The 23,330-nt window shown below is 40.3% G+C and overlaps 1 protein-coding gene across 2 annotated transcripts in view; it reads right to left on the bottom strand.

Moving 5' to 3' along the window:
• The window catches only part of rubcn (rubicon autophagy regulator), a 61,286-nt gene extending 38,748 nt beyond the window's left edge, over positions 1–22,538 (bottom strand). For both annotated transcript variants that reach the window (XM_072255170.1, XM_072255169.1), the window contains exons 1-5: positions 22,142–22,538; positions 15,852–16,005; positions 8,833–8,913; positions 4,395–4,542; positions 2,364–2,470 (exon numbers count right to left, since the gene is read on the bottom strand). In XM_072255170.1, coding sequence (XP_072111271.1) covers positions 2,364–2,470; positions 4,395–4,542; positions 8,833–8,913; positions 15,852–16,005; positions 22,142–22,209 — 558 coding nt within the window. In that variant the 5' untranslated portion in view covers positions 22,210–22,538. The remainder of the gene's footprint in view (positions 1–2,363; positions 2,471–4,394; positions 4,543–8,832; positions 8,914–15,851; positions 16,006–22,141) is intronic.
• Between the last annotated feature and the right edge of the window lie 792 nt (positions 22,539–23,330).

The raw sequence follows: 23,330 nt of genomic DNA on the forward strand, positions 1-23,330 counted from the left end.
TATTAGCTTACAAGTTTGTCAGCCTCAAACACCTGGCCACTTGGCTTCCACAACCTTTTTAGGAGATTTCAGATCTAGACAACTGTTGATATAATTTTGCACTCTTCAAGGTCTCTTACCAATGGTTTAAGTTTATGACTTCAGGTCCAGTTGCAAAATGAGACTCATTTTTCTCCTCTCTCCACAAAAATTCCCATTGTGTTTTAACTTCCTCTATACCTACATGAATCAACTACCCTATCATTTTTAGTGATACAAATCTAAACAAAACTTTGTTCCCATAAATTTCAACTGGACCCAAGACTTAAACATCTTTCCTGTAAACTCCCCACAGATCTCCAGATAAGGCAAAGATTCTGGCTGCCCAATTAGTGGCAGGAGCAGGCCACAGCAACGAAGTTTCTCGCAGGTCGGCGACGCTTATTTAAAAGAAGCACTTCATGGGCGTTCAGGCTCATTCCAACAGCCCAATCAGCGTTATCATACGAGGAACGTTTGATAGCTCTGGGTCTGTACTCGCTGGAATTTAAAAGGATGAAGGGAGATCTCATTGAAACCCTTCGAATGTTGAAAGGCCTAGACAGAATAGATGTGGAAAGGATGTTTCCCACAGTGGGGGAGTCTAGGACAAGACAGCCTCAGGATAGAGGGGCATCCATTTAAAACAGAAATGCAGAGAAATTGCTTTAGACAGAAGAATTGTGGAGTTTGTTACCACAAGCAGCTGTGGAGGCCAGGTCATTGGGTGTATTTAAGGCAGAGCGTGATAGGTTCTTAGTTGGACACGGCATCAAAGGTTACAGGGAGAAGGCCAGGGAGTGGGGCTGAGGTGGGGGAGAAAAGGATCAGCCGTGGTTGAAGGGCGGAGCAGACTCAATGGGCCAAATGGCTTAATTCTACTTCTATGTCTTATAGTCTTATGTGATCTCTCCATTAATCTCATAACAATGAGATGAAACTTTAAGAAGGTTGAGTAGTATCAAGGAAAGAAAACAAAGATAAATTTTACAATAAGAAAATTATGTTTTGAATTTTCTTATTTTTGGCCAAGTAATAAGGTCAGCTGATTTGGATACTTCTCCAGTGCAAAGGAAATATTTGCACAATCCCACTTGTCTTAACCACAAACAAGAAGTTTGGCAGACAGGAGCCACCATACTCTGTAATGACTCTGCCATCCATGACGGAGGTTGTGTTGGAGATGTTTTTGCCAATCTGATTGGACTGGGGTCTGCTAGTGAGGCAATCAAAGATCCTTTTGAGGCCAAGTTCTTGAAGCTTACTGATTAATTTTGAGGGGATGACAGTATTGAATGTCAAGCTGTAGTCAATGAAGAGCACCCTGATGTATGCACCTTTGCTATCCAGATGTTCCAGGGTTGAGTGAAGAGCCAGTGAAATGGCACCTGCTGTGGACCTGTTGCTTCAGTAGGCAAATTGGAGCAGATGCAAGTTGCTTCTCAAGCAGGAGTTGATATGTTTCATCACCAACTTTTCAAAGCACTTCATCATGATGGATGTAAGTGTGACTGGACAACAGCCACTGAGGCAGGTTACCATGTTCTCCTGAGGCACCAGTGTAACAGAAGACTGCTTGAAGTAGGTGGATACCTCGGACTGCCAAAGCTAGAGGTTAAAGATACCAGTGAACGCTCCAGCCAGTTGATCAGCACAGATCTTTAGTATTCAGCCAGATACCCCATCTGAACCAGATGCTTTCTGCAGGTTCACCCTCTTGAAGGATGCTTTCACCTTGGTCTCAGTGACTGAAATCATAGGGTCATCAGGGGGTGTGCGCATTTGTGAAAGTTCCTCCTTGCTTTGATGGTCAAAGTGAACATAGGAGGCATTGAGCTCAGCTGGGAGCAAAGCCTTGTGGTCACCTATGTTGCTTGGTCTCATTTTGTAAGAGTTAATAGCATTCAAGCCCTTTTACACCTGTATAGCATCCTCTAGTGATTCAAGTTTGGTCTGGAATTGTCACTTCACACATGAAATGACTTTCTGAAGATAGTACCTGGAACTTTTTTATTTTAGTTTGTCACCAGACCTGAATGTCACTGATCTGGCCCTCAACAGATTGAGTATCTCGTCGTTCATCCAGGACTCTGGTCGGGGAAGACTCTGGATATAGCAACCTGAAAAGCTCTGTCAGCCTCACAATTCTTCATCACATTCTCACTGGAAATTAGGTATGGGCACTAAATCGTGAATTTGTTACTAAAGCAATTAGGGTATCACACAAAGTAAAGCAGCACTCTCAGTTATTTTCTCTCAAGTTTCCAAACATCCCTTTGGAAAGCCCTACATCATTGTCACTGCATGCAGTGTTTAAATGTTTTATAAAAAGAGGCTGCTCTTACCACAGATGTGTCAATTTGAGCTAATATTTTTGGATTATTCTGTTCCACAGCCTCCAGACACTGGAACATTGCAGTCACGTGGGGATTACTCAACAGAAATGCAGTCTCTGCAAGACAGAAACAGCCTCCAATGATTATGTACACATTTATAAAGTTATAATAAGCTACAATCAACAAGAATATTTCTATAGCAAAAGTGTTCCATTGCTGTAGCATTTGATTTTTAATTCACTTATGCTGAATTAACCTTTTAAAATATGGTTCAACATTTATACTTAAATAAAAGGGACTTAGGGGTCCTTGTGCAAGATACCCTAAAGGTTAACCTCCAGGTTGAGTCGATGATGCAGAAGGTTAATGCAATGCTGGCATTCATTTCTAGAAGTATAGAATATAAGAGCAGGGATGTGATGCTGAGGCTCTATAAGGCACTCGTGAGACCACACTTGGGAGTATTGTGTGCAGTTTTGGGTTCCTTATTTTAGAATATACTGACATTGGAGAGGGTTCAGAGAAGATTCACGAGAATGGTTCCAGGAATGAAAGGGTTACCATACAAGGAAAGTCCGGCAGCCCTTGGGCTGTATTCACTGGAGATCTCATAGAAACATTCTGAATGTTAAAAGGTCTGAACAGATTAGATGTGGCAAGGTTATTTCCCATGCTAGGGGATTCTAGGACAAGAGGGCACGACTTCAGGATTGAAGGACGTCCTTTGAGAACTGAGATGTCGAGAAATTACTTTAGCCAGAGGGTGGTAAATTTGTGGAATTTGTTGCCACGAGTGACTGTGGAGGCCAAGTCATTGGGTGTATTTAAAGCAGAGATAGATAGGTTCTTGATTAGCCAGGGTATCAAAGGGTAAAAGCAGGGGAGTGGGGATGACTGAAAGAATTGGATCAGCCCATGACTGAATGGCAGAGAAGACTCAATGGGCTGAATGGCCTGCTTCTGCTCCTATATCTTATGGTCTAAAACTCAAGCCAATTTTTGCACTTCATGAATTGGATGTTAATGTAGATTCCCAATTTCAATTTCAAATTCACCACTGAAATTACAGTTCATCGTAGAGATTTAATGAACTTTACCAAGTTAATTCTATAAAACTTTTCTTAAGTAACCCTGACATCAATTCCTTGGTTTTGTAAGCAGAACCTAAAGTCTGTTCTTGATATATTATCATCCTAACATGCATCCAAGTGCCAAATGTTTACTCATTCTTTTACCTATCACTTCAACCACTTTCTAAAGTGCTGATTATATATTTTCCTCAAGAACTCTTTTCCAACTTGTCTCCCTATCAGTAGTTGGAAACTCGTTACTGTGCAGTTCTTGCTGAGTATCTGAACAAATAAGGCAGATTCCTAACTGAATACTTATTATGTGGATTGCTATGAGTATGGAGTTTTAGTCAGATCTTCATTGCTCCATTTTTCATCCAATTAAACCAAAATTAGCAAAACAAAATCACTTCGTGAAGGAATTTCATTTACCAACTCAACATGCTGTGACTGCAAAGTTACTTCTGGCATTTAACACACAAAATATGGGCAGAAGGCCATTCAGCCCCTCAAGCTGGCTCACCATTCAATATAATCATGACTGATGTATGCTGCCCTCAACTCTTCTTCAGTGCCAGTTCCCCTTAACCCCTCAATTATTCAAATACTTATCTATCTCCACTTTAAGTACACTGTATATGTGATGAACTGAACATCCATTACCCTCGAAAGAGAATTCTCGAGACTCACTATCTTTGAGAAGAAATGTCCACATCCGTTTTAAATGGCCAGCCCCTATTTTGCAGCTATGACCCTTATTCGTGACTCTCCCACTAATCAGCCTTGTAGAATATATCACATATTTCATAACTGTAAATAATATTTACCTACCCAATTTCTGTGTTAAAAAAGAATTAAGGTTGGAGAATAAAAACTCTCAAATTCACCTTTGTATGCTCATGAATCTTATTCACAATGGAGAGGAACTACTGTTCCCTCTTACAGTTCTGAATACATTCAGTTGATGTACCTTTGTAAAACTTCCTTGTATAGTTGTAATTGCTGAGCAAAGATCTTAGCTGTGATGACAAACAATGGAACTGCAGGCTGTGGTGAAGCCAATATTGTGCTTTCTGAGTATTACTCTTTGGGACAGCTTGTTCATCCGAGTCCATCAACTGGAAGGTTAAAAAAGATATTCAAATTATAGACCAACTTCTTCAACATCATGGAAGTTTAAATGGAAGATCTTTATGCTGGATGAGAAAACAGAAAAAAAACTTTACATCTGTAATTGCAAGTCTATCTTTTCTCTTATGATTCAGGAATTTTAAAACTTTTCAGCTAAGTAACAAATCTAGACAGAATCAGAATCACTTTATTGCCAGTACGAAAAACATACCAGAATTGATTGTGGCTCGGTGCCAAGCATAAAACACAGGACAATAGCATAACAGGCAACACAAAAGCAACCAACTATTTACAAGACAATGAGCCATGAGCAATCAACAATTAGCAGAACAGTCACATGCGCAAATGTCAATAATCGAATTGAAATAAATGTGAACATATGAACAGACGAAATAATTACCAACAGAACAAGGAGAGCAAGAAAGACCATTTAAGGATATTGTGCATGGACAGTTACAACTGTGTGAGTTTTGCTGAGATCAATAGCTATAGGAAAGAGGTTTCAGAGATGATGTGTAGTCCCGGTGGTGATGGACTTGTAGTACCTCCCTGAGGTAATTTGGTGAAGAGGTGACTGAGAGGGTAGGTGGAGTTATTATATCTCATCTATTGTTTTCTATGTTGAGCACAATTTAGTGTTAATACCATTTATAAACACGATCTGAAGTTCGAGTGTGATGCCAAGATGAAGGACGACCAGATTGCAGGCTTATAGAAAGGTCAAAAATCATCTTAAATATATCTGTGGTAACCAACAGAACTTTATAAACACATCATCAAAACAAAGAAACAGCTGATAACAACATAACACAACATTCTGCCAAAGTAGTTTGTGAAAATTTTATTAGCTTCCTTGGAACAATTGCCTTTGAGAATCATTACATTTCACTAAAAGAAGTGCAAGGCAAAGCTCAAGACAAACAGATTGTAGGTTTATCTGCTTGAATGGGGTGCCAATGCACATGACCAGATAATGCAAGCTGAAACCAAATATTCCAAAAATGGAAAAAAAAGGGAACCTGCTTTGCTGCTGTTCCTGTAAAACTGTGGGCTGATTCACAGTAACCATGTGGCCCACACAAATAGCCTTAAATAATAAAGACAGTAGCTGATGGAGATCACCCTAATACAGATACAAATTCTACACTCCATAAGAAGCAGTTGAGAGATTTATTTTAGAAAAAGATTTGAAGAAACTCCAAAGCTAGACGGAAAGTATGTCTTGAGCTAGATAAGAATAAGCAGACAGTGGTACATTCTCACAAGATGTACTCCACTAGCTGAAAAAAGAGATACTGAAAGCTGAGCTTTTAAGACTGACGGAAGCAGAGATCATCATGTCAGCACGTAGTCTTGAGCCACGGGTATCAAGCTTGTTTTGTGGAAATGTCTAACAGAGCATCTAGTTTGCCCGCATGCAAAGTATCAAAAAGCTTCACAATCCAATGAAGGCTGCTGAAGATTCCTTGCCAGACCCAGAGGAAAACGTCACAGAGGCTGGTAAGCAACAACAGATTTCAGCATGTAAAACTTGACAACGGTATTTGCCACCATTTTGGAATATGGTGCCTGAGGATGTCTTTTGGGATTAGCATCACATCCAGAGGTTCAAGCAAAACATGAATCACACTCTTTCAGGACACACTAGCAAGAATATCACTGCAGGTGATATTACTGAATGCAGAGAAGGACAGACTGTAACAGGCAGCAAAAGACCAGTAGGGTCTTAACAAACAGAAGCAGTGAGAAGCAATTCAAGTGCAAGGTGCTGAAAGAAAAGTACAAACTGAAGGGAGCTTCCTTCATGTGGTCACCAGAGTCTCAAACCAGATCCAGTAAAAGTAAAGGCATACATGGTAACTCTAAACCTCCCAGATATTGCTGTAATCCATTTTCTAAAATTTATTAACACCTTACGTTCTTATCCCATCTAAGTGTAAACGACAGGTACAATTGACAAGGAGTAAATTGTCGAAGAATGAAGAAACTTTTTGAGAGCCTGTCCCCAAATTGGCAGTAATCTTCTAAAAAAAATTCTCTCACTTGCTATAGTAATGTTGATCAGAGATTATCACTGATTAATGAATTAGTAACAATAACTGGACTCTTAGGAAAAAGGAGTCATGTTGCTTATTTATGTGTATTCAATGCTTTATTATTAATAAAATAACAGTTTCATAATGCCGCTTTACAGAGAAATCCTGGACACCACTATTTCGGAATAATAGATGCAAATACTTTATCACCCTAGTTAACCATGCCAAATCTTTCACTCCACCACTCATGAAGATCACTGCTGCTTTTCCCATCATTTGAAGATTTTTGTTTCTTTCCAAGTCAGAAATGAATCACATCTACCAGCTCTGCCACTGAACTTGTTAACCAATGTACAAATTAAAAAGGGCCAGGTACACAGCAAGGAAACAACAATAGTCAAATCATGGGAGAAGCACCAGAAATCTTTTAAAATTCATCTTCACAATACACTGGGAACTGAGCCAAGTAAGTGCAAACAATGAAGACCAAAATTGAGGAACAGTAAAAAAAACAGAATAAAGAAAAGCAGAAAGGACTGATGATGAACATTAAATAAATCAATTAAATGTCTAAATCTATAATGGCTACTTGAAGTACTTCCTGCCACCCAAACTGAGCAGATTTTCAATCATTTTCTGAAACATTTCCCCTATATCACCAAGACTACTCACCGGGTTATTTTACTTGGTTTTAAAAAAACTGATCTTTAATATTGCAGGGAAATCAATCTACCAATATGCAATCTTTCAGACAACTTCCATTTGCCATTCTACTCTGTTGGTATTCATTCTCCAGTGAAATGAAAACCTAGTGAATCAGATTTTCTCTGCGCTTGTTTTACCTTTAAGTTGGCTAACTATTGTCTATAATAGAATTGTGCTCCATATTTGCATGACATAAAAATAATTCAGCACACTGCATCTATGCCAACCGTCAATATCATCCTATACCCCAAATAATTCTCTTTGAAACCCATTCTTCCCACATACCCATCAACTGCTGTCACCCATGCACAGTAGAAGTGATTTAGGGCTGCCAATTCACCTACCAAACAGCACAGCTTTAGCATGTGGGAAGAAACTCAACGAAATCCACTGTCACAAGGAGAACATACAAATTCTATTAAGGCAGCACAGCAAGTCAGAAATGAATCAGATCTACCAGCTCTGCCACTGAACTTGTTAATCAATGTACTAAAATAACACCGTCTAAATTAAACTTACTAGTTTCACTTCCCAAATATTTTACTAAATTAAAACAATCGTGAATAACTATGCACAAGTGAAAGCTTAAGGTTTTATTTGGACTATAGGGCTTGTCTCTGTGCTGTACTGTTCCACACTATGAGTGGCCACTTTATTATGTACACCTGCACATTAATGCAAAATATCCAATCAGTCAATCATTTGGCAGCAACTCAATGCATAAAAGCACGCAGACATGGGCAAGAGGGTCAGTTGTTCTTCAGACCAAATATCAGAAAGGGGAAGAAATGCGACTGTGGTGTGATTGTTGGTGCCAGAGGAGGTGGTTTGAGTATCACAGAAACTGATCTCCTGAGATTTTAATGCATAGTGTTTACAGAGAATAGTGCTAAAAACAAAAAAAAAAATCCACTGATGTACTGTAGGCAAAAATACCTTGTAAATGAGAGTGGTCACATTAGAATGAGACTGGTTCAAGCTAACAGGAAGGCCACCATAATTCAAATAACCACGTGCAGAAATAACAGTGGTGCATAAATGAGCATTCCTGAACACACATTTCGGAGCTTGAAGTGGATGGGCTACAACAACAGAAATCTATGAACAGACCCTTAGTGGCCACTTTATAAGGTACAGGAGAAACCTAATAAAATGGCCACTGAGTGTATGTTCTAATGTTCATTTAGGTTTGAGCTTTGAGACATGATAACAGGAAATTAAAGACAAAATTAATAATGCAAATCTTGCTTTTATACAAGTGTCAACAAAAAATTAATTTTAATAAACTTGAATAAGGATCCTAACTTTCAAATACTATCGGATTCGAAAGCTTTAACTGGTCAAAATCACTGATACATTCCGAAACTGTCTGCAAATTTCCAAAATATTTTGTAATGCATGTCTAAATATCAAGATATTTCATGATTTGGTAGAAGACATGAAAATAACAAACAGAAAGGGAAAAAAGCATATCTTTTGCAGTAACCAAACATTCAAGCACAACAAACAAGCACCATTCAGGTTTCTTTGCTTTACCTGTTCATTATGAGCAAGATGAGGATTGACCCAGCAGACATCCTTCACAAATGGCCAGTAATCTTTATGCTGTAAATATATCTGTTTAATTGAAAACATAAAAACAATTATAATATTTATATACTAACAGTCTAACAGTGAGAACTTACTCTTCACAAGGTCATTCTTTTCCTTTGTCCCAGATATAAAACTCCAATAGCACACTTATGTGACAAATGCTCAAAGCAGTCGATATTTTCTTATCTCAGTACACAAGTTTAAAACTCATTCATAAAACCCTAATTTGTTTTTTTTTACAGCTACATGGACCAACAAGTGCTCTGAACAGGAAATTTTTTAACATGGCTGAAAAATGTATGGCACTTTAATTTTTCCCATAATATGCATACTATGAATATTTCGAATGAAAATTGAAAAACCGCTTGCTTTTGATTTTATTAACTGAAGGGTATATTGAAATAGAGTAAAACAAAGAACATTTTTTCATGTTTTGTGAACTTATTCTCATCTGTCTTTATTCAAGCTGGGTGGCAACAAGGGCTACATGCACAGGAGCAATTCAGTTCCTGCAGCCGTGCACCCATGCAACTTAGAGGGAACAGAGTAAGGCACATTGCACCTCCATAAGTCATGTTTCAAGAACTGCCTTGCAACTTCAATAAAGTTCAATACTGAAAATCAAATCTTGGTTTAGTTTGGGGTTTATCGCTTTGTTATGGGTTTTATTTTACTACGAGCTCATGGTCAACCCAAATGGAAATATTGATAATTCTGCTGGAATTGAGTTTTTGCACATTGTAATAACTTTAGTGAATCTAGGTGACAGCAAGTTAAGTAACAGCAATGCAAAATTAAAAATATGCACACTCTCTTATCTGCTTATCAGAGCACTACAGTTTTTAGAGAACATTTTCATGGGAAAACAAATTTCCCAGGAAGGGGGAAAACAGCCTGAATAGAATGCAGCCAGGAGGTAGTTGACATTTTCTTTCAGTGGTTTACAGAAACTCCCAGATCTGCAACATAAGTCACATAATACAAAAGCACTGCAGGCCAGTCACATGATATAACCAAAGGGGTCAACCATTAGAATCTGGCACAAAATGGCTCAAAATTCAGTGTAATGGAACATACAAGGGGTGATTGATAAGCTTGTGGCCTAAGGTAGAAGGAGATGAGTTATACAGCTCTCGTTACATGCACATGCAGGTCAACGCTGACTGATTATGCAGTAAGTTTTGAAGTTAATAACTCATCTCCTTCTACCTTGGGCCAGGAACTTATCAATCACCCCTGATGAGTTACTAACTTCAAACTTTCTGCATAATCACTCAAAGAGTTGAACTGCATGTGCATGTAACGAGAGCTGTATAACTCATCTCCTTCTACCTTAGGCCACGAACTTATCAATCACCTCTGCTGTGGACACTTTCTGGAGGTCCAAGATCCACATGCTCCACGACAGCTGGACTAAGTGTGTAAATGTAGGAGGGGACTATGTTGAAAAATAAATGTGCTAGGTTTTCTAAAACGGACTCCTTCTACCTTAGGGCACAAACTTATCAATCACCCCTCATAGAACAGTGTAGCACAAGCCCTTTAACCCATGATGTTGTGCTGACATTTTAACCTACTCTAAGATTAATCTATCGCTTCCCTCACCTATACCCCTTTTTTCTCCCCCATTTTTCAGTACCTCGGGACATTGTAAACTCAGGAGTTTAAGTCAATTTGTCATATTCAACGTGTCACAACTAAAAATAGGAAGTCAAACCTAAAAACTGAAAACAAGATTTCAAAAGTAGTACCTCAAATAACTGGTCTCCTTTGGATTCTCAAAATAAGTTTACAGAACAGAAAGTACATTGGATTACAAGTCAAAAAAAAATCAGCACTGAATTACAGAACAAACATGGCTTAAGCTCAGTGGTAGGTAAATACTTCCCTTTTTTGTGTTAGCATAGTAAGTTAAAACATGTTGCCAAAAATACAAGTTAAGATGTACTCTGACTCTGGTCAAGAAAGTTATTTTCAAATGAAGAAATTAATCAAGCTTAACCCAAACTCAATTACCATTACTGATAATATAATAATACAAGAATAACCCAACATAGTGTAGTTTTTCAATTTAATCTTCAACAGCTAAACCAAATCACCTCAATAAAATTGTCTTTTACCTGAACTGTTGACTCTTTCTCATTCTATAGATATTAGCTGGACAGTTTCCAACGTTTTCTAATTTTATTTCAGATTTCAAACATCTTGTCTACTCAATTTTTAATAAAATTATCCCTGCCCAAGACTGCAGTCCTCCAAATATCAAATCCGTTAGATATTCCATTAGTCAAGTCCATTAGATTTTGGTCAAGAACCAAAAGCAAAAATAAAATCTTTCACTACAGGAAAATAACAATTCAACAACTTTGTTTGAAACCTCTCCAAGCAGGATTATTAAGAGTAACAGAAGGTAAATTTGATAGTCTCACAAAAAGGGCTTTTTAAAAAATGGTTTTACACCAGAGTCAATCAAGCAATCAACATGCAGATAACAATTTAAATTAGTAATGTAAATATTTTCCATGGAACATAGTGGCAAAGATACCAGACTAGCTTCCAGAGACATGCACTATATCCAGATACAGTATACGAGTTCAAATCAATCATGGCAACTGGGGAACCTGGATGTAAGTAATTAAATATACCTGTGTGAATTGTTTCATACACAAGGAGAGTTGGATAGGCATGATTTGCTTTCTTTGGAGCAGGGAAAGATAACCCAATAGAGGGATACAAAATTAAGAGGGGCAGCGATTGGGTATGTAGCAGGAAACTTCCCCACAGCAGAGTGAACATAGGCATAAGTTTAAGGCAAGGAGTAGGTTTATAAAGGATCTAAAGAACAATTATTTTGGTATCTTAAATGTACTGTCTAAATGGTTGATAGAGGCATATACACCCAATGAATTTAAGTGTCTGAACAAACACTGGAATTTCCAACATACAAAAGGCTATGTGTTTGACACAAGAGATTCTGTAGATGCTGGAAATCTTCAGCAGCACACAAAATGCTGGAGGAACTGAGCAGATCAAGGTGCACCAAATAAATAGTCGACGTTTTGGACTGAGACCATTCTTCAGGACAGGTCTTGCTAAAGGGTCTCTACTGAAACATCAGGAGTTTATTTCCCTCAATAGATGTGCCCTGATCTGCTCAGTACCTACATTATTTTGTGTGCGAAGGCTATGTGTTGTCATTAAAAACACATTGTACTCACTCACATCACACTGTGAAGGACATCTACCATTCCTATCAGTCTGGCCTATGTAACTAGACCAACCGGCGGCGTAAGGGCTTCCGACAGCCTTTTCAGTTGTGTAGTAATGAAGGATGGGCAATAAATATCAGCATTCCTAGCCAGGGAACATCCCATGGACAAACTAAAAACACAACATACCCCATATAAGTAAACACCAGCTATTTAACTGCATAACCAACACTCACTTCAACAAGGCCAAGCAGTACAAGTCTACAATCCATCTCAGAAAAATATCAATAATAATAATCATAAGAGATTCTGCAGATGCTGGAATCTTGAGCAATGCACAAAATGTTGGACAAACTCAGCAAGTTAGGCAGCATTGATTATAATGCCCAATAATAAAGATCAATTCTTTGATCAGTTATACTCTAAATGTTGACAATTCCTTTCCCGTTTACCATAAAACATAGGGAGCAGAATTAAGCCACTTGGCCCATCAAGTCTGCTCTGTAATTTCATTCTGGCTGATTTATTAACCCTCTCAACCCCATTCTCCTTCTGTCTCCCTGTAACCTTTGACACCCTGACTAACCAAAAACCTATCAACCTCTACTTTAAATATACTCAATGACTTGGTCTCCACAGCCATCGTGGCAATGCATTCCAAAGATTCGTCACCCACTGGCTGAAGAAATTCCTTCTCACCTCTGTTCTAAATAGGTGTGCCTCTATTCTGAGGCTATGCCCTCTGGTCCCAGACTCACCTTCTACACAAAATACCCTCAACATCCACTCTATCTCTAGGCTATTTAATATTTGACAGGTTTCAATAACAATCCCTCCTCATTCTTCTAAACTCCAATGAGTACAGGGCCAGAGCCATCAAACACTCCTCAAATATTAAGCCTTTCTTTCCTGGAATCATTCCTGTGAGCCTCCTATGGACCCTTTCCAATGCCAGCACATCTTTTCTTAGATAAGACAAAAATGCTCACATTACTCCAACTGAGGTCTGGCTGGTTCAACAAGAAATAGAAAAGGCGTGTAATAAGGGCAATGTTATGATAGTCATGGGGGGGATATAATATGCAAGTAGATTGGGGAAAGTCAGGTTGGTGCTGGATCCCAAGCCTCAGCATCACATTCTAGTCCTCTCAAAATGAATGCTAACATTGCATTTCCCTTACCACCAACTCAACCTCCAAGTTAACCTTTAGAGAATCCTGCAAGGATTCCCAAATCCCCTTACACCTCAGATTTTTAAATTTTCTCCCTGTTTAGAAAATAGACTAAGTCTCTATTCCTTCTACCAAAATGTACGGCCATACACTCCCTAAATCACATTCCCTTGACTATTTCTTTGCCCGTTCTCCAAATCTGTCCAAGACCTTCTGCAGACTCTCTGCTTCCTCAACACTACCTGCCTCTCCACCTACCTTTGTATCAGCTGCAAACTTGGCCACAGAGCTATCAATTCCTTCATTCAAATTGTTGACATATAACATGAGAAGAAGTGGTCCTAATACTGATCCCTGCAGAACACTACTATACGCCAACAGCCAACCAGATCATCCCCACTCTTTGCCTCCTGCCAGTCAGCCAATCTTCAATCCGTGCTAGAATCTTTTCTGTAATACCATGGGCTCTTAACTTATTAAGCAGCCTCACGTGCAACACCTTGTCAAAGGCCTTCTGAAAATTCAAGTAAACAACATCCATTAATTCTCCTTTGCCCATCCTGGTTTCTTTTGATTTTTAAAAGCTTCCCAATCCTAATTTCCCACTAAATTTTTGCTATATTATATACCCTCTTTTTTGCTTTTATGCTATCTTTGACTTCCCTTGTCACCCACAGTTTTCCCATCCTTCCTTTAGCATATTACTTTATCTTTGAGATGTACCTCTCCTGTGCCTTTCGAATTGCCACCAAGAACTCCAGCCATTGCTGTTCTACCATCATACTTGCTAGTGTTTCCTTCCAGTCAACTTTGGCTAGCTCCTCTCGCATGCCTCTGTAATTCCCTTTACTCCACTGTAATACTGATACAGCTGATCATCTTCTCCCTTTCAAACTGAAGGGTGTATTCAATCATATTATGATCACTGCCTCCCAAGGGTTCCTTTACCATTAGCTCCGTAATCAAATCTGGTACATTACATAAAACGCAATCCAGAAATGCCTTTCCTCCAGTGAGCTCAACTTCAAGCTGCTGTAAAAACCAATGTCATAGGCATTCTACATATTTCCTCTCTTGGGATCCAGCACCAACCTGACTTTCCCCAATCTACTTGCATATTATATCCCCCCATGACACTGCCCTTATTACACGCCTTTTCTATTTCTTATTGAAATTTATACCCTACATTCTGGTTACTGTTCAAGGACCTGTATATAACTCCCATCGGTGTCTTTTTACCTTTGCAGTTTCTTAACTCTACCTACAAGGATTCTATTTCTTCCGATCCTAATGTCACCTCTTTCAAAGGACCTGATTTCATTTTACCAACAGAGCTACTCCACCCACTCTGCCTACCTGCCTGTACTGTCGATACAAAGTGTATCCTTGGATGTTAAGACCCAACCACGATCTCTTTCAGCTACAATTCAGTGAAGCCCACAACATAATATCCACCAATCTCTAACTCTGCTACTTTATTCCGCATACTGCATACATTCAAGTATAACACCATTGGCCCTGTATTCATCACCATTTTCAATTTTGCCCCCATGTCACACTTCAATTCATCTCACTGAGAGGCTGTTCGACCCACTGAGTTCCTCCTGCAGCGTCATTTGCTCCAGATTCCAGCACCTGCAAACCCCTTCCTCGTCATGATTAATTTTTACTGTTCTGAATTATCCAAAATGAAAAAGTTGTTTCTCTGCACCACCCCAACCCCATTTCAACACCATGATTCAAATAATTTACATTTGTTTTTGTTTATATTCATTCCTGGATCAGAATCAGGTTTAATATCACTGGCACGTGTCGTGAAATTAAACAAGTAGTGCAAAAAGAGAGCAAGAAAAAAAGTGAGGTAGTGTATATGGGTTCATTGTCCATTCAAAAACCTGATGGCAGAGGGGAAGAAGCTGTTCCTAAAACACCGAGTGTGTGTCTTCAAGCTCCTGTATCTCCTCCTTGATGGTCACAATGAGAAGAGGGCATCTTCTGGGTGATGGGCGATTTGTGGAGATCTGCACATCACTGGCAGTGCCAGTGTTTAGTACTCATCCCTAATTATCCCCAAGAAGGTGGTATGGAGTTGTTTTCTTAAACTACTGCTGTACTTGGGTTGAAGTTATTCCCAGATTGCTGTTGGGTGGCAAACTTCAAGAATCTGATGTGGTGGTGAAGGAACAGTGACATATTCCCAGAATTTGTTATAACACTTACCTATACCTCCTGCAACATCTACTAAATTTAAACTTATTCACCTACTTTACAGTGCACTATCATATAGGAACAAAATTTAACGTTTTTATGATTATTTCCTGAAAGGAAAAAAATCATACTGGGTCATATATCAATTGGAATAGAAAAGGTGTGAAATAACTCCATCAAATGCGATTCAGAAGAGTATGCTTCCGTATCATGCTTTTTCAATAGCTCTGCACTCTTAAAAGAACCATATCAATTCAGATCATTTTGAACCACAAATCACAATGGCTAAATAATTCAAACACTGATCTTCGGGAGAAATAAGAGTCAATATTTTACTGATAACATGTTGCTACAAGAGACAATAGATCAAGACCTTGTCTTCTATTAGTCCATGACACATGATGTTGTTCATTTCCTTGCAGAGTCGCTCCAATCCTCCATACTTGGACCACACATTCGGATTGTTGGTTGACAGCAGCCCCTCCACAGTCGTCTTCAAGGCACCCAAAAGCTTCCAGTGTTCTTGCCTAAGACAAGTTTAAGAACAACACTGAGAACCACAGTAATATAACCTGGGCACAGAACAATGCTTTATTTGTCAAAATTGAACATATTGCAGGTTATGCACATAAGCTTAACATTTATGATAAAAATCTATATTTGTGGCTCTGAATGTTACAGAGGAATTTCAAAGTTCAAAGTACATTATCAAAGTATGTATACTATATACAACCTTGAGATTTGTCTCCTTACGGGCAGCCACAAAACAAAGAAACCCAAGGGAACCCATTTTAAAAAGAAGACTGTCAAAAACTAAAATAAAAACAATCATGGAAACAATAAAAGAAAGTAAATAGCATTCAGAACTGAAGCTCATGAAAGTGAGTCCACAACCACGAAGCCAGTCCCAACCAATTCAGGAGCCCGTTAGCCGCAGGCTATACCCCAGTTCAGTGCAGAGACGAGTAAACCTCGCCAAGCTGAATACCAGCCCCTCCCTCACCTCCAGCCCCAATACCCTGAGATTTTCAATTTTGCCGGGTGTTTAAATCAGCCAAACAGCAGGTCGCTCCTCACTCTCGGACCCAAGTCCTGCCACTTCAATACACCCTCAGGCCCAGGAACCACCGCTTCAATTCAGCCCGTACCTGACTTTCCCAATCTGGCCCAGTACTTAAAATTGGTCAAACGTCAGCTTGTGCCTCACTCTCGGGCCCAGGCTTCGCCACCCCATCTTTGCCTCGCTTCAGTTCTGCTGCTTCAAACCTCCTCCAAGTGTACTCCAGCGGCCAAAAATTGGCTTGTTCACCACTTTCGGGTCCATGCTCCACCACCTTGATTCATGCCAAGCCACACACCGGTCTTGGACTTTCTAGACTTCAGCTCACACCCCATGAATGCCAGGTCCTACAGGCAGCTCAAAAGCTCAACTCCAAAAGGGGAGTTACAGGCTATTCACTGCAGTGACCATTTTTGTTAAGAAGTGTGATTAATAAAATAATTAGTAGTTTTGTTTGCTGTCAGTAAGTCATCGCTGTGCTTCACCAGCACCATCTTAAATTGGAACAAGGAATGACCAAAAAACTGTTTAAAATAACCACAAATTAATTGTTGCTTAACATATCATAACTAACACACCATTAAACCCAGTTTAAATAAGCAACACAGCGAAGCATGAAAAGCAAATGTGTCAGGAACCACACCCTTGGATTTTACTTCCTGAAACCAAAAATAGTGATTAATCCAATGCAAGGTAAACATGAAATTAAAAGTGAAGAGATGGTGGACTAGATCTTAGGGGAAAAGAGCACAGTCGACATTTCGGGCCAGGACTCTTTGGCAGGAATGGAGAAATAAAGATGAGGAGTAGAGTTAAAAGGTGGGGCGGGGAGAGAGGAACACAACCGGGAGGGGGAGGGAGAAAGTAAAGAGCTGGGAAGTTGATTGGTGAAAGAGATACAGGGCTGGAGAAGGGGGGAGTCCAACAGGAGAGGAGAGAAGGCCATGGAAGAAAGAAACAGGGGGAGGAGTACCAGAGGGAGACAAGGAGATAAGGTGAGGGGGGAAAAGGGGATGGGGAATGGTGGGGGTGTACGTGGGGGGAGCCATTACTGGGAGTTCAAGAAATCAATGCTCAGGCCAGCAGGTTGGAGGCTACCATGAGGGACTATAAGGTGTTACTCCTCCAACCTGAGTGTGGCCACATCAAGACAGTAGAGGAGGCCAGGCATGGACATATCGGAATGGGAACGGGAAGTGGGATTAAAATGGGTGGCCACTGGGAAATCCCGCTTCTTCTGAGTAGGTACTCAGTGAAACGGTCTTCTAATCTACATCGGGTCTCACTGTTATAAAGGAGGCCACACCAGGAGCATCAGACACAGTATATGACCCTAAAAGACTCACAGATGAAGAGTTGCCTTTCCTGGAAGGACTGTGTGGGGTGTTGAATAGTAGTGAGGGAGGTGGAGGAGGGGCAGCTGTAGCACTTGTTCCAGTTTCAAGGATATGTGCCAGGAGGTAGCTCAGTGGGGAGGGATGAAAGGACTGGGGGAGGGGTCACATAGGGAGCAATCCCTGCAGAAAGCAATAAGTGGGGGGAGGGAAAGATCTGCTTGGTAGTGGGATCCGGTTGGAGAAGGCAGAAGTTTTAGAGAATTATGTGCTGGACAGGGAGGCTGGTGGGGTAGTAGTTGAGGACAAGAGGAACCCTATCCCTGCTAGGGTGGCGGGAGAATGGATTAAGAGCAGATGTGAGTGAAATTGAAGAGATGCAGCTGAGGGCAGTATTGATGGTGGAGGAAGGGAAGCCCCTTTCTTTGAAAAAGGAGGATATCTCCTTCATTCTAGAATGAAGAGCCTCATCCCGATAGCAGATGTGGTGGAGATGGAAGAATTGAGAAAAGGGGATGGCATTTTTTCAGGTAATAGGGTGGGGAAACAGGTATAGTCCAGGTAGCTGTGAGACTCCACGGGTTTATAATAGACATCAGTAGATAAGCTGTCTCCAGAGATAGAGACAGAAAGATCAAAGGAGAGAAAGGTGTCAGAAATGGGCCAGGTAAATTTGAGAGTGCAAGTTGAAGGCAAAGTTGATGAAGTTGACGAGCTCGGCATGAGTGCAGGAAGCAGTACCGATGCAGTCAATGTAGCGTAGAAAAAGCAAGGGATCGACACCCGTGTAGGCTTGGAACACAGACTGTTCCACAGAGCCGACAAACAGGCAGGCATAGCTGGGACCCATGCAATTCCCCATGGCTACACCATTTGTTTGACAGAAGTGGGAACAGCCAAAGCAGAAATTATTTAAGAGTGAAGACAAGTTCCGCTAGATGGAGGAGAGCAGTGGTGGAGGGGAAATGGTTGGGTCTGGTGTCCAGAAAGCAATTTTCAGTTGCTTTATTCTAACTTATATCAATGGTGCTAAATTCTGATCTCCCAAGCATGGAAAAATATTTTCGGTAATTATCCTATTAGAACCTTACAGACCTTGAAAAAAAATTCAATTATACCAGCTGCACTTTTCTTGCGAAAACAAAAGTTCCAGCCTGTTCATGTGTTATGGAAGCAGAGTGGTTAAGTAGTCATAGGGAAAATTCTAGACCACTGATTTGGAGATGACTTTGAATGTTATCCAGGTATTCTGCTTTTTAGATATGGACTTGAACTATAGACTTTTTTCAGCCTTGTAGCTTTTTATATTGGGTTTTTCACCTGATCATTCTGATGTTTTTTATGCAAGGGTTGATGATCATGCTGCCTTCCTTTTCTTTACAGAAGAATTTCAAAGTTGTATACAGTACTTTGATAATAAATGAACCTTTGAACACCACAATTATAGTTGGAGAATTAAGAACCAGGTTTACAAGTAAACATGTTTTCATATATTAAAAAAACGTATTAATAGAAACTGTGAAACTATCACTTTGTCATAGAAAAACACCTTGTCACTATTATTCTCCAGTAAAGAAACCCCACCATACTGATGCCACAAGCAAACTGGGAAATTCGCTCTTTGGCCTATTTGTGCTGCCAGACTCTCCACTGTTTCATTATTAGTTCAGGAATAATTAAGTTGGACAATAATTAACGCATCCTATAAAAACTGAAATAATTTTGTGGATAAGTACACTCTTCCATATTGATAGCAACTTGAATATTGTCTTTTATCTGCAAGAATAATTAGAGCATTTTTCACTCAATTGGTGAGAATTGATACCACGAAATAGCAAATAGTCACCTAAGAAATTGAATCTGCATAAATAACAATGGAATTCTGTTTCAGAATGTTTAGAGAAATGTGTGTTTGGCACATATTTCTCTAAACATTTCCTATCCACGGATGCATCTAAATATCTTTTAAATGTTGTAATTGCATCTCGCTCTGCCACTTCTGACAGCTTATGCCATACGCCCAATACCATCCATGTGTAAAACTTCCCCAATAGGTCTCCGGTAATCTTTCCCCTCCAACCTTAAACCTGTGCCGACTAGCCTTAGACTCCCCTACCTACAGAAAAAGACTTGTCACCATCCACATTACGTCTACCTCTCATGACTTTATAAACCTCCATAAGGTCATCCCTCAGTTCCCTTCGCTCCGGGGAAAACCATCCCAGCCAATGTGCCCCCTAATTTGTAGTGACCAGTGGACGCAAAAAATCTTCTGCTGTGCAATTTTTTGCCAGTGACAACAACATGTGCACACTCAATAATTTCTTCAATAAAAACAGTATAAATAAGCCAGTTCTAAAATCTGAGGACAAATCATCACAAGCTCTGTGAAGTCAACACCATCTGCATCAGAAACTGAAAAAGGAAATGTGATTGTGTATAATCGTGAAATATACTTAACATGCCAACGAGGTAGAAGGTGACAATCTTTTGTGCACAGTTTAAATTCCATTGTGCACTAGGAGCAAAAGGTGGGGTGGGGTGGGTGTGTGTGTGTGTGTGTGTGTGTGTGTGTGTGTGTGTGTGTGTGTGTGTGTGTGTGTGTGTTTGTATATACGTACGTGTACCTTAGAGGGAACGTTAATCCCAGCCTATCCATCTCTCCTTATAACAGAGGCCCTCACGTCCCAGCAATATCCTTGACAACTTTATTCAGCACCTTCTTTACTTTAATAACATCCTTCCCGTATCTGGGTGAGAACTGCACACAATACTCTATGTGTGATTTCACCAATACCTTCTGTAGTTGTAACACAAGCAATGCTTAACAAATTAAAACAACACATAAGTTCAAGTCAAATAATATTGAGAAAGCAGAACAACTGGCATAAACTTAACCAAGCAATGGAAACTTCCATTAGCAAAACTTTTGTAAGAACTCGGTTAAGATAAAAGCATGCTTGAACTGCTCAAATATTTATTATAATCAGCACGCTAAACAAGATCAGGTTTTTTTTGCAGGCTGTGCAACTCCTATATAAAAGAAACTTGGAAAATCTCATCATAATTGCTGGAGCCCTGAAATACAAAAATTGGTACTAAACTAGTTCCTCTTAATTTAAAATAGGTTCAGTTGCACAAAAAAACCAATTTTATTACCATTAATTATATGAAATTTCCACTTTTTTTCCTAGTTAAATCAACTTTGAGGTAACAGGAACATGCTACATATGCGAGCTCATCCCAAAACAATCGTTCATGTTTGAAGTGAGCAAAATAGCAATTAATTATGCAAGCTGAAGCTCCAAGGTTTAAAACCAGCACAGAAAGAGTAGTGTTGAAGCTTAGAGCGTTCCATTCTCCAGCATAATCACATTCTTCGGATGTTCTTTTGGTCACAATTTAAAATACAAAATAGAATTGTTTCAAGATATAGGTATTATGATCAGTGACATCATAAATGTTGGCGACTTGTGGGAACTACCAGTTTGCTTGTGACATCAGCAAACATTTAATCGCCTGAGGATGGATATTTAGCTCTTAAAAGCAATGCCTGTGAAACATTTACTGCTCAAAAATGTACTACTGGATCAATTTTTTAAAAATTTGTTCTGTATGGCATTTATTGCCTTTAAAGGTGATGGAGACAAAGACGATCAACAGGTTCAAAATGAAATTGGTGAGTGAGCGCAAACAAACTGAACTATTTGGGCTGAATTCCTCTACATGAACTTGACGGCTTCCCGTGCTGTAATTACGCTATGATGTGGGCTGCAGTTAAGAGACTTCACATGCTCGCTGTGCATATTCTGCACCCATAATTGCTGAAACCCTAAATGTGAAAGCATCCGGGAATCAATATGATCTAAATAACTGGATACACGGTCGCATCTCACAGCCTAAGTCTCCGAATACATAGAGTTATAGAAAATTATAATTGTCGATTTAGGACAGTTGACCCCAGCGATTCTGCAGCCTCAGAAGAAAATCGGATTTACTTCGCAGCTAACTGTCATTGAAACTACCTCTTTCCACTTGGTATCACCCTCCTCCTAAATAAAACATAGTCTGGTAACAGCAATGTCCGCTATGATGCACCTAAACCACACAAGGCATAAACTGAATAACAGAAGCGCTCTTTAGGAAGGGATCTTCCAGGCACAATAAACTACAATTCAGGCCATCCAGTCAGTGACTGCCCGTTGATCAGAACGCAATGACAGGACACACACAACACACACGGTTTGACCGATCAGGCAGGGCCAGTACCTGCACTCCTCCACCTCCGGGCTCTCCGCGTCCTGCAACCAGGTACCCTCGCTCCATGTCGACAACATGTCCTTCGCGGCCTCAGCGCTTCCAGGACGTTGATGGCAGGTTCCTCTAAAATATCTACCCCACCGCCCTATTCGGAGCTTAGATACACACTCCTCAATGCCACAAGGCCGAACCCTCCCTGCCCACAAGCAGTCTGACGGACGACCACAGCCCAACTCCCAGCCTCCCCTACGGCTACGGCTCCGGCTCCGGCTCGGCTCCGCTCCGCTTCTCGCAGTGACGTGACACGTCACCCCGCCCGGCAGGACCAGGACCCAGGGCGCCCGAACCGGGAAGTTGGTGCGCAGTGCAGGTGTTCAGCCGAATAGATTCAAACTCGCTCAGTGTCATTTCCAGTACACAAACGCAAAGGAGAACTGTTACTCCGGATCCGATCCTGCACAAAAAAATATAAATATATTACGCAAACACGAGGAAATCTGCAGATGCTGGAAATTCAAGCAACACACATCAAGAGATTTGATCCTATCATTTTGGATCTCCCCCTCCCACTTTAAAATCTCTTACTAACTGTTCTTTCAGTGAGTCCTGACGAAAGGTCTCGGCACGAAACGTCGACTGTACCTCTTCCTAGAGATGCAGCAACTTTGATATAAATATAAAAGATAGCTTATATTCATTGATTGTATGTCCATAAAGTGACTCTACGCAGAGAAATGTGTACATAAGAAAATGATAAAGTAGTGGCGGTGGGGTACTGAGTGGAGGTATTGATCATCCTCGCAAACACGAGGAAATCTGCAGATGCTGGAATTTCAAGCAACACGCATAAAAGTTGCTGGTGAACGCAGCAGGCCAGGCAGCATCTCTAGGAAGAGGTACAGTCGATGTTTCGGGCCGAGACCCTTCGTCTTGAAACGTCGACTGTACCTCTTCCTGGAGATGCTGCCTGGCCTGCTGCGTTCACCAGCAACTTTTATGTGTGTATTGATTATCCTTACTGCTTTGTGAAAGTAACTGTTTTTGAGTCTGGTTGTCCTGGTGTGGACACTACTAGCTTCCTCCCTGATGGGGCTGGGACAAACAATCTATGAGCAGGGTAGGTGGGATCTTCCTTAAAATTTCTGGGCCTTTCTCTGGCACCTTTCCATTTCTGTTGGGTGCCACGGTAGCATGGCGG

The sequence above is a fragment of the Mobula birostris genome, chromosome 4 (genome assembly GCF_030028105.1).
Source record: "Mobula birostris isolate sMobBir1 chromosome 4, sMobBir1.hap1, whole genome shotgun sequence".
NCBI lineage: Eukaryota > Metazoa > Chordata > Chondrichthyes > Myliobatiformes > Myliobatidae > Mobula > Mobula birostris.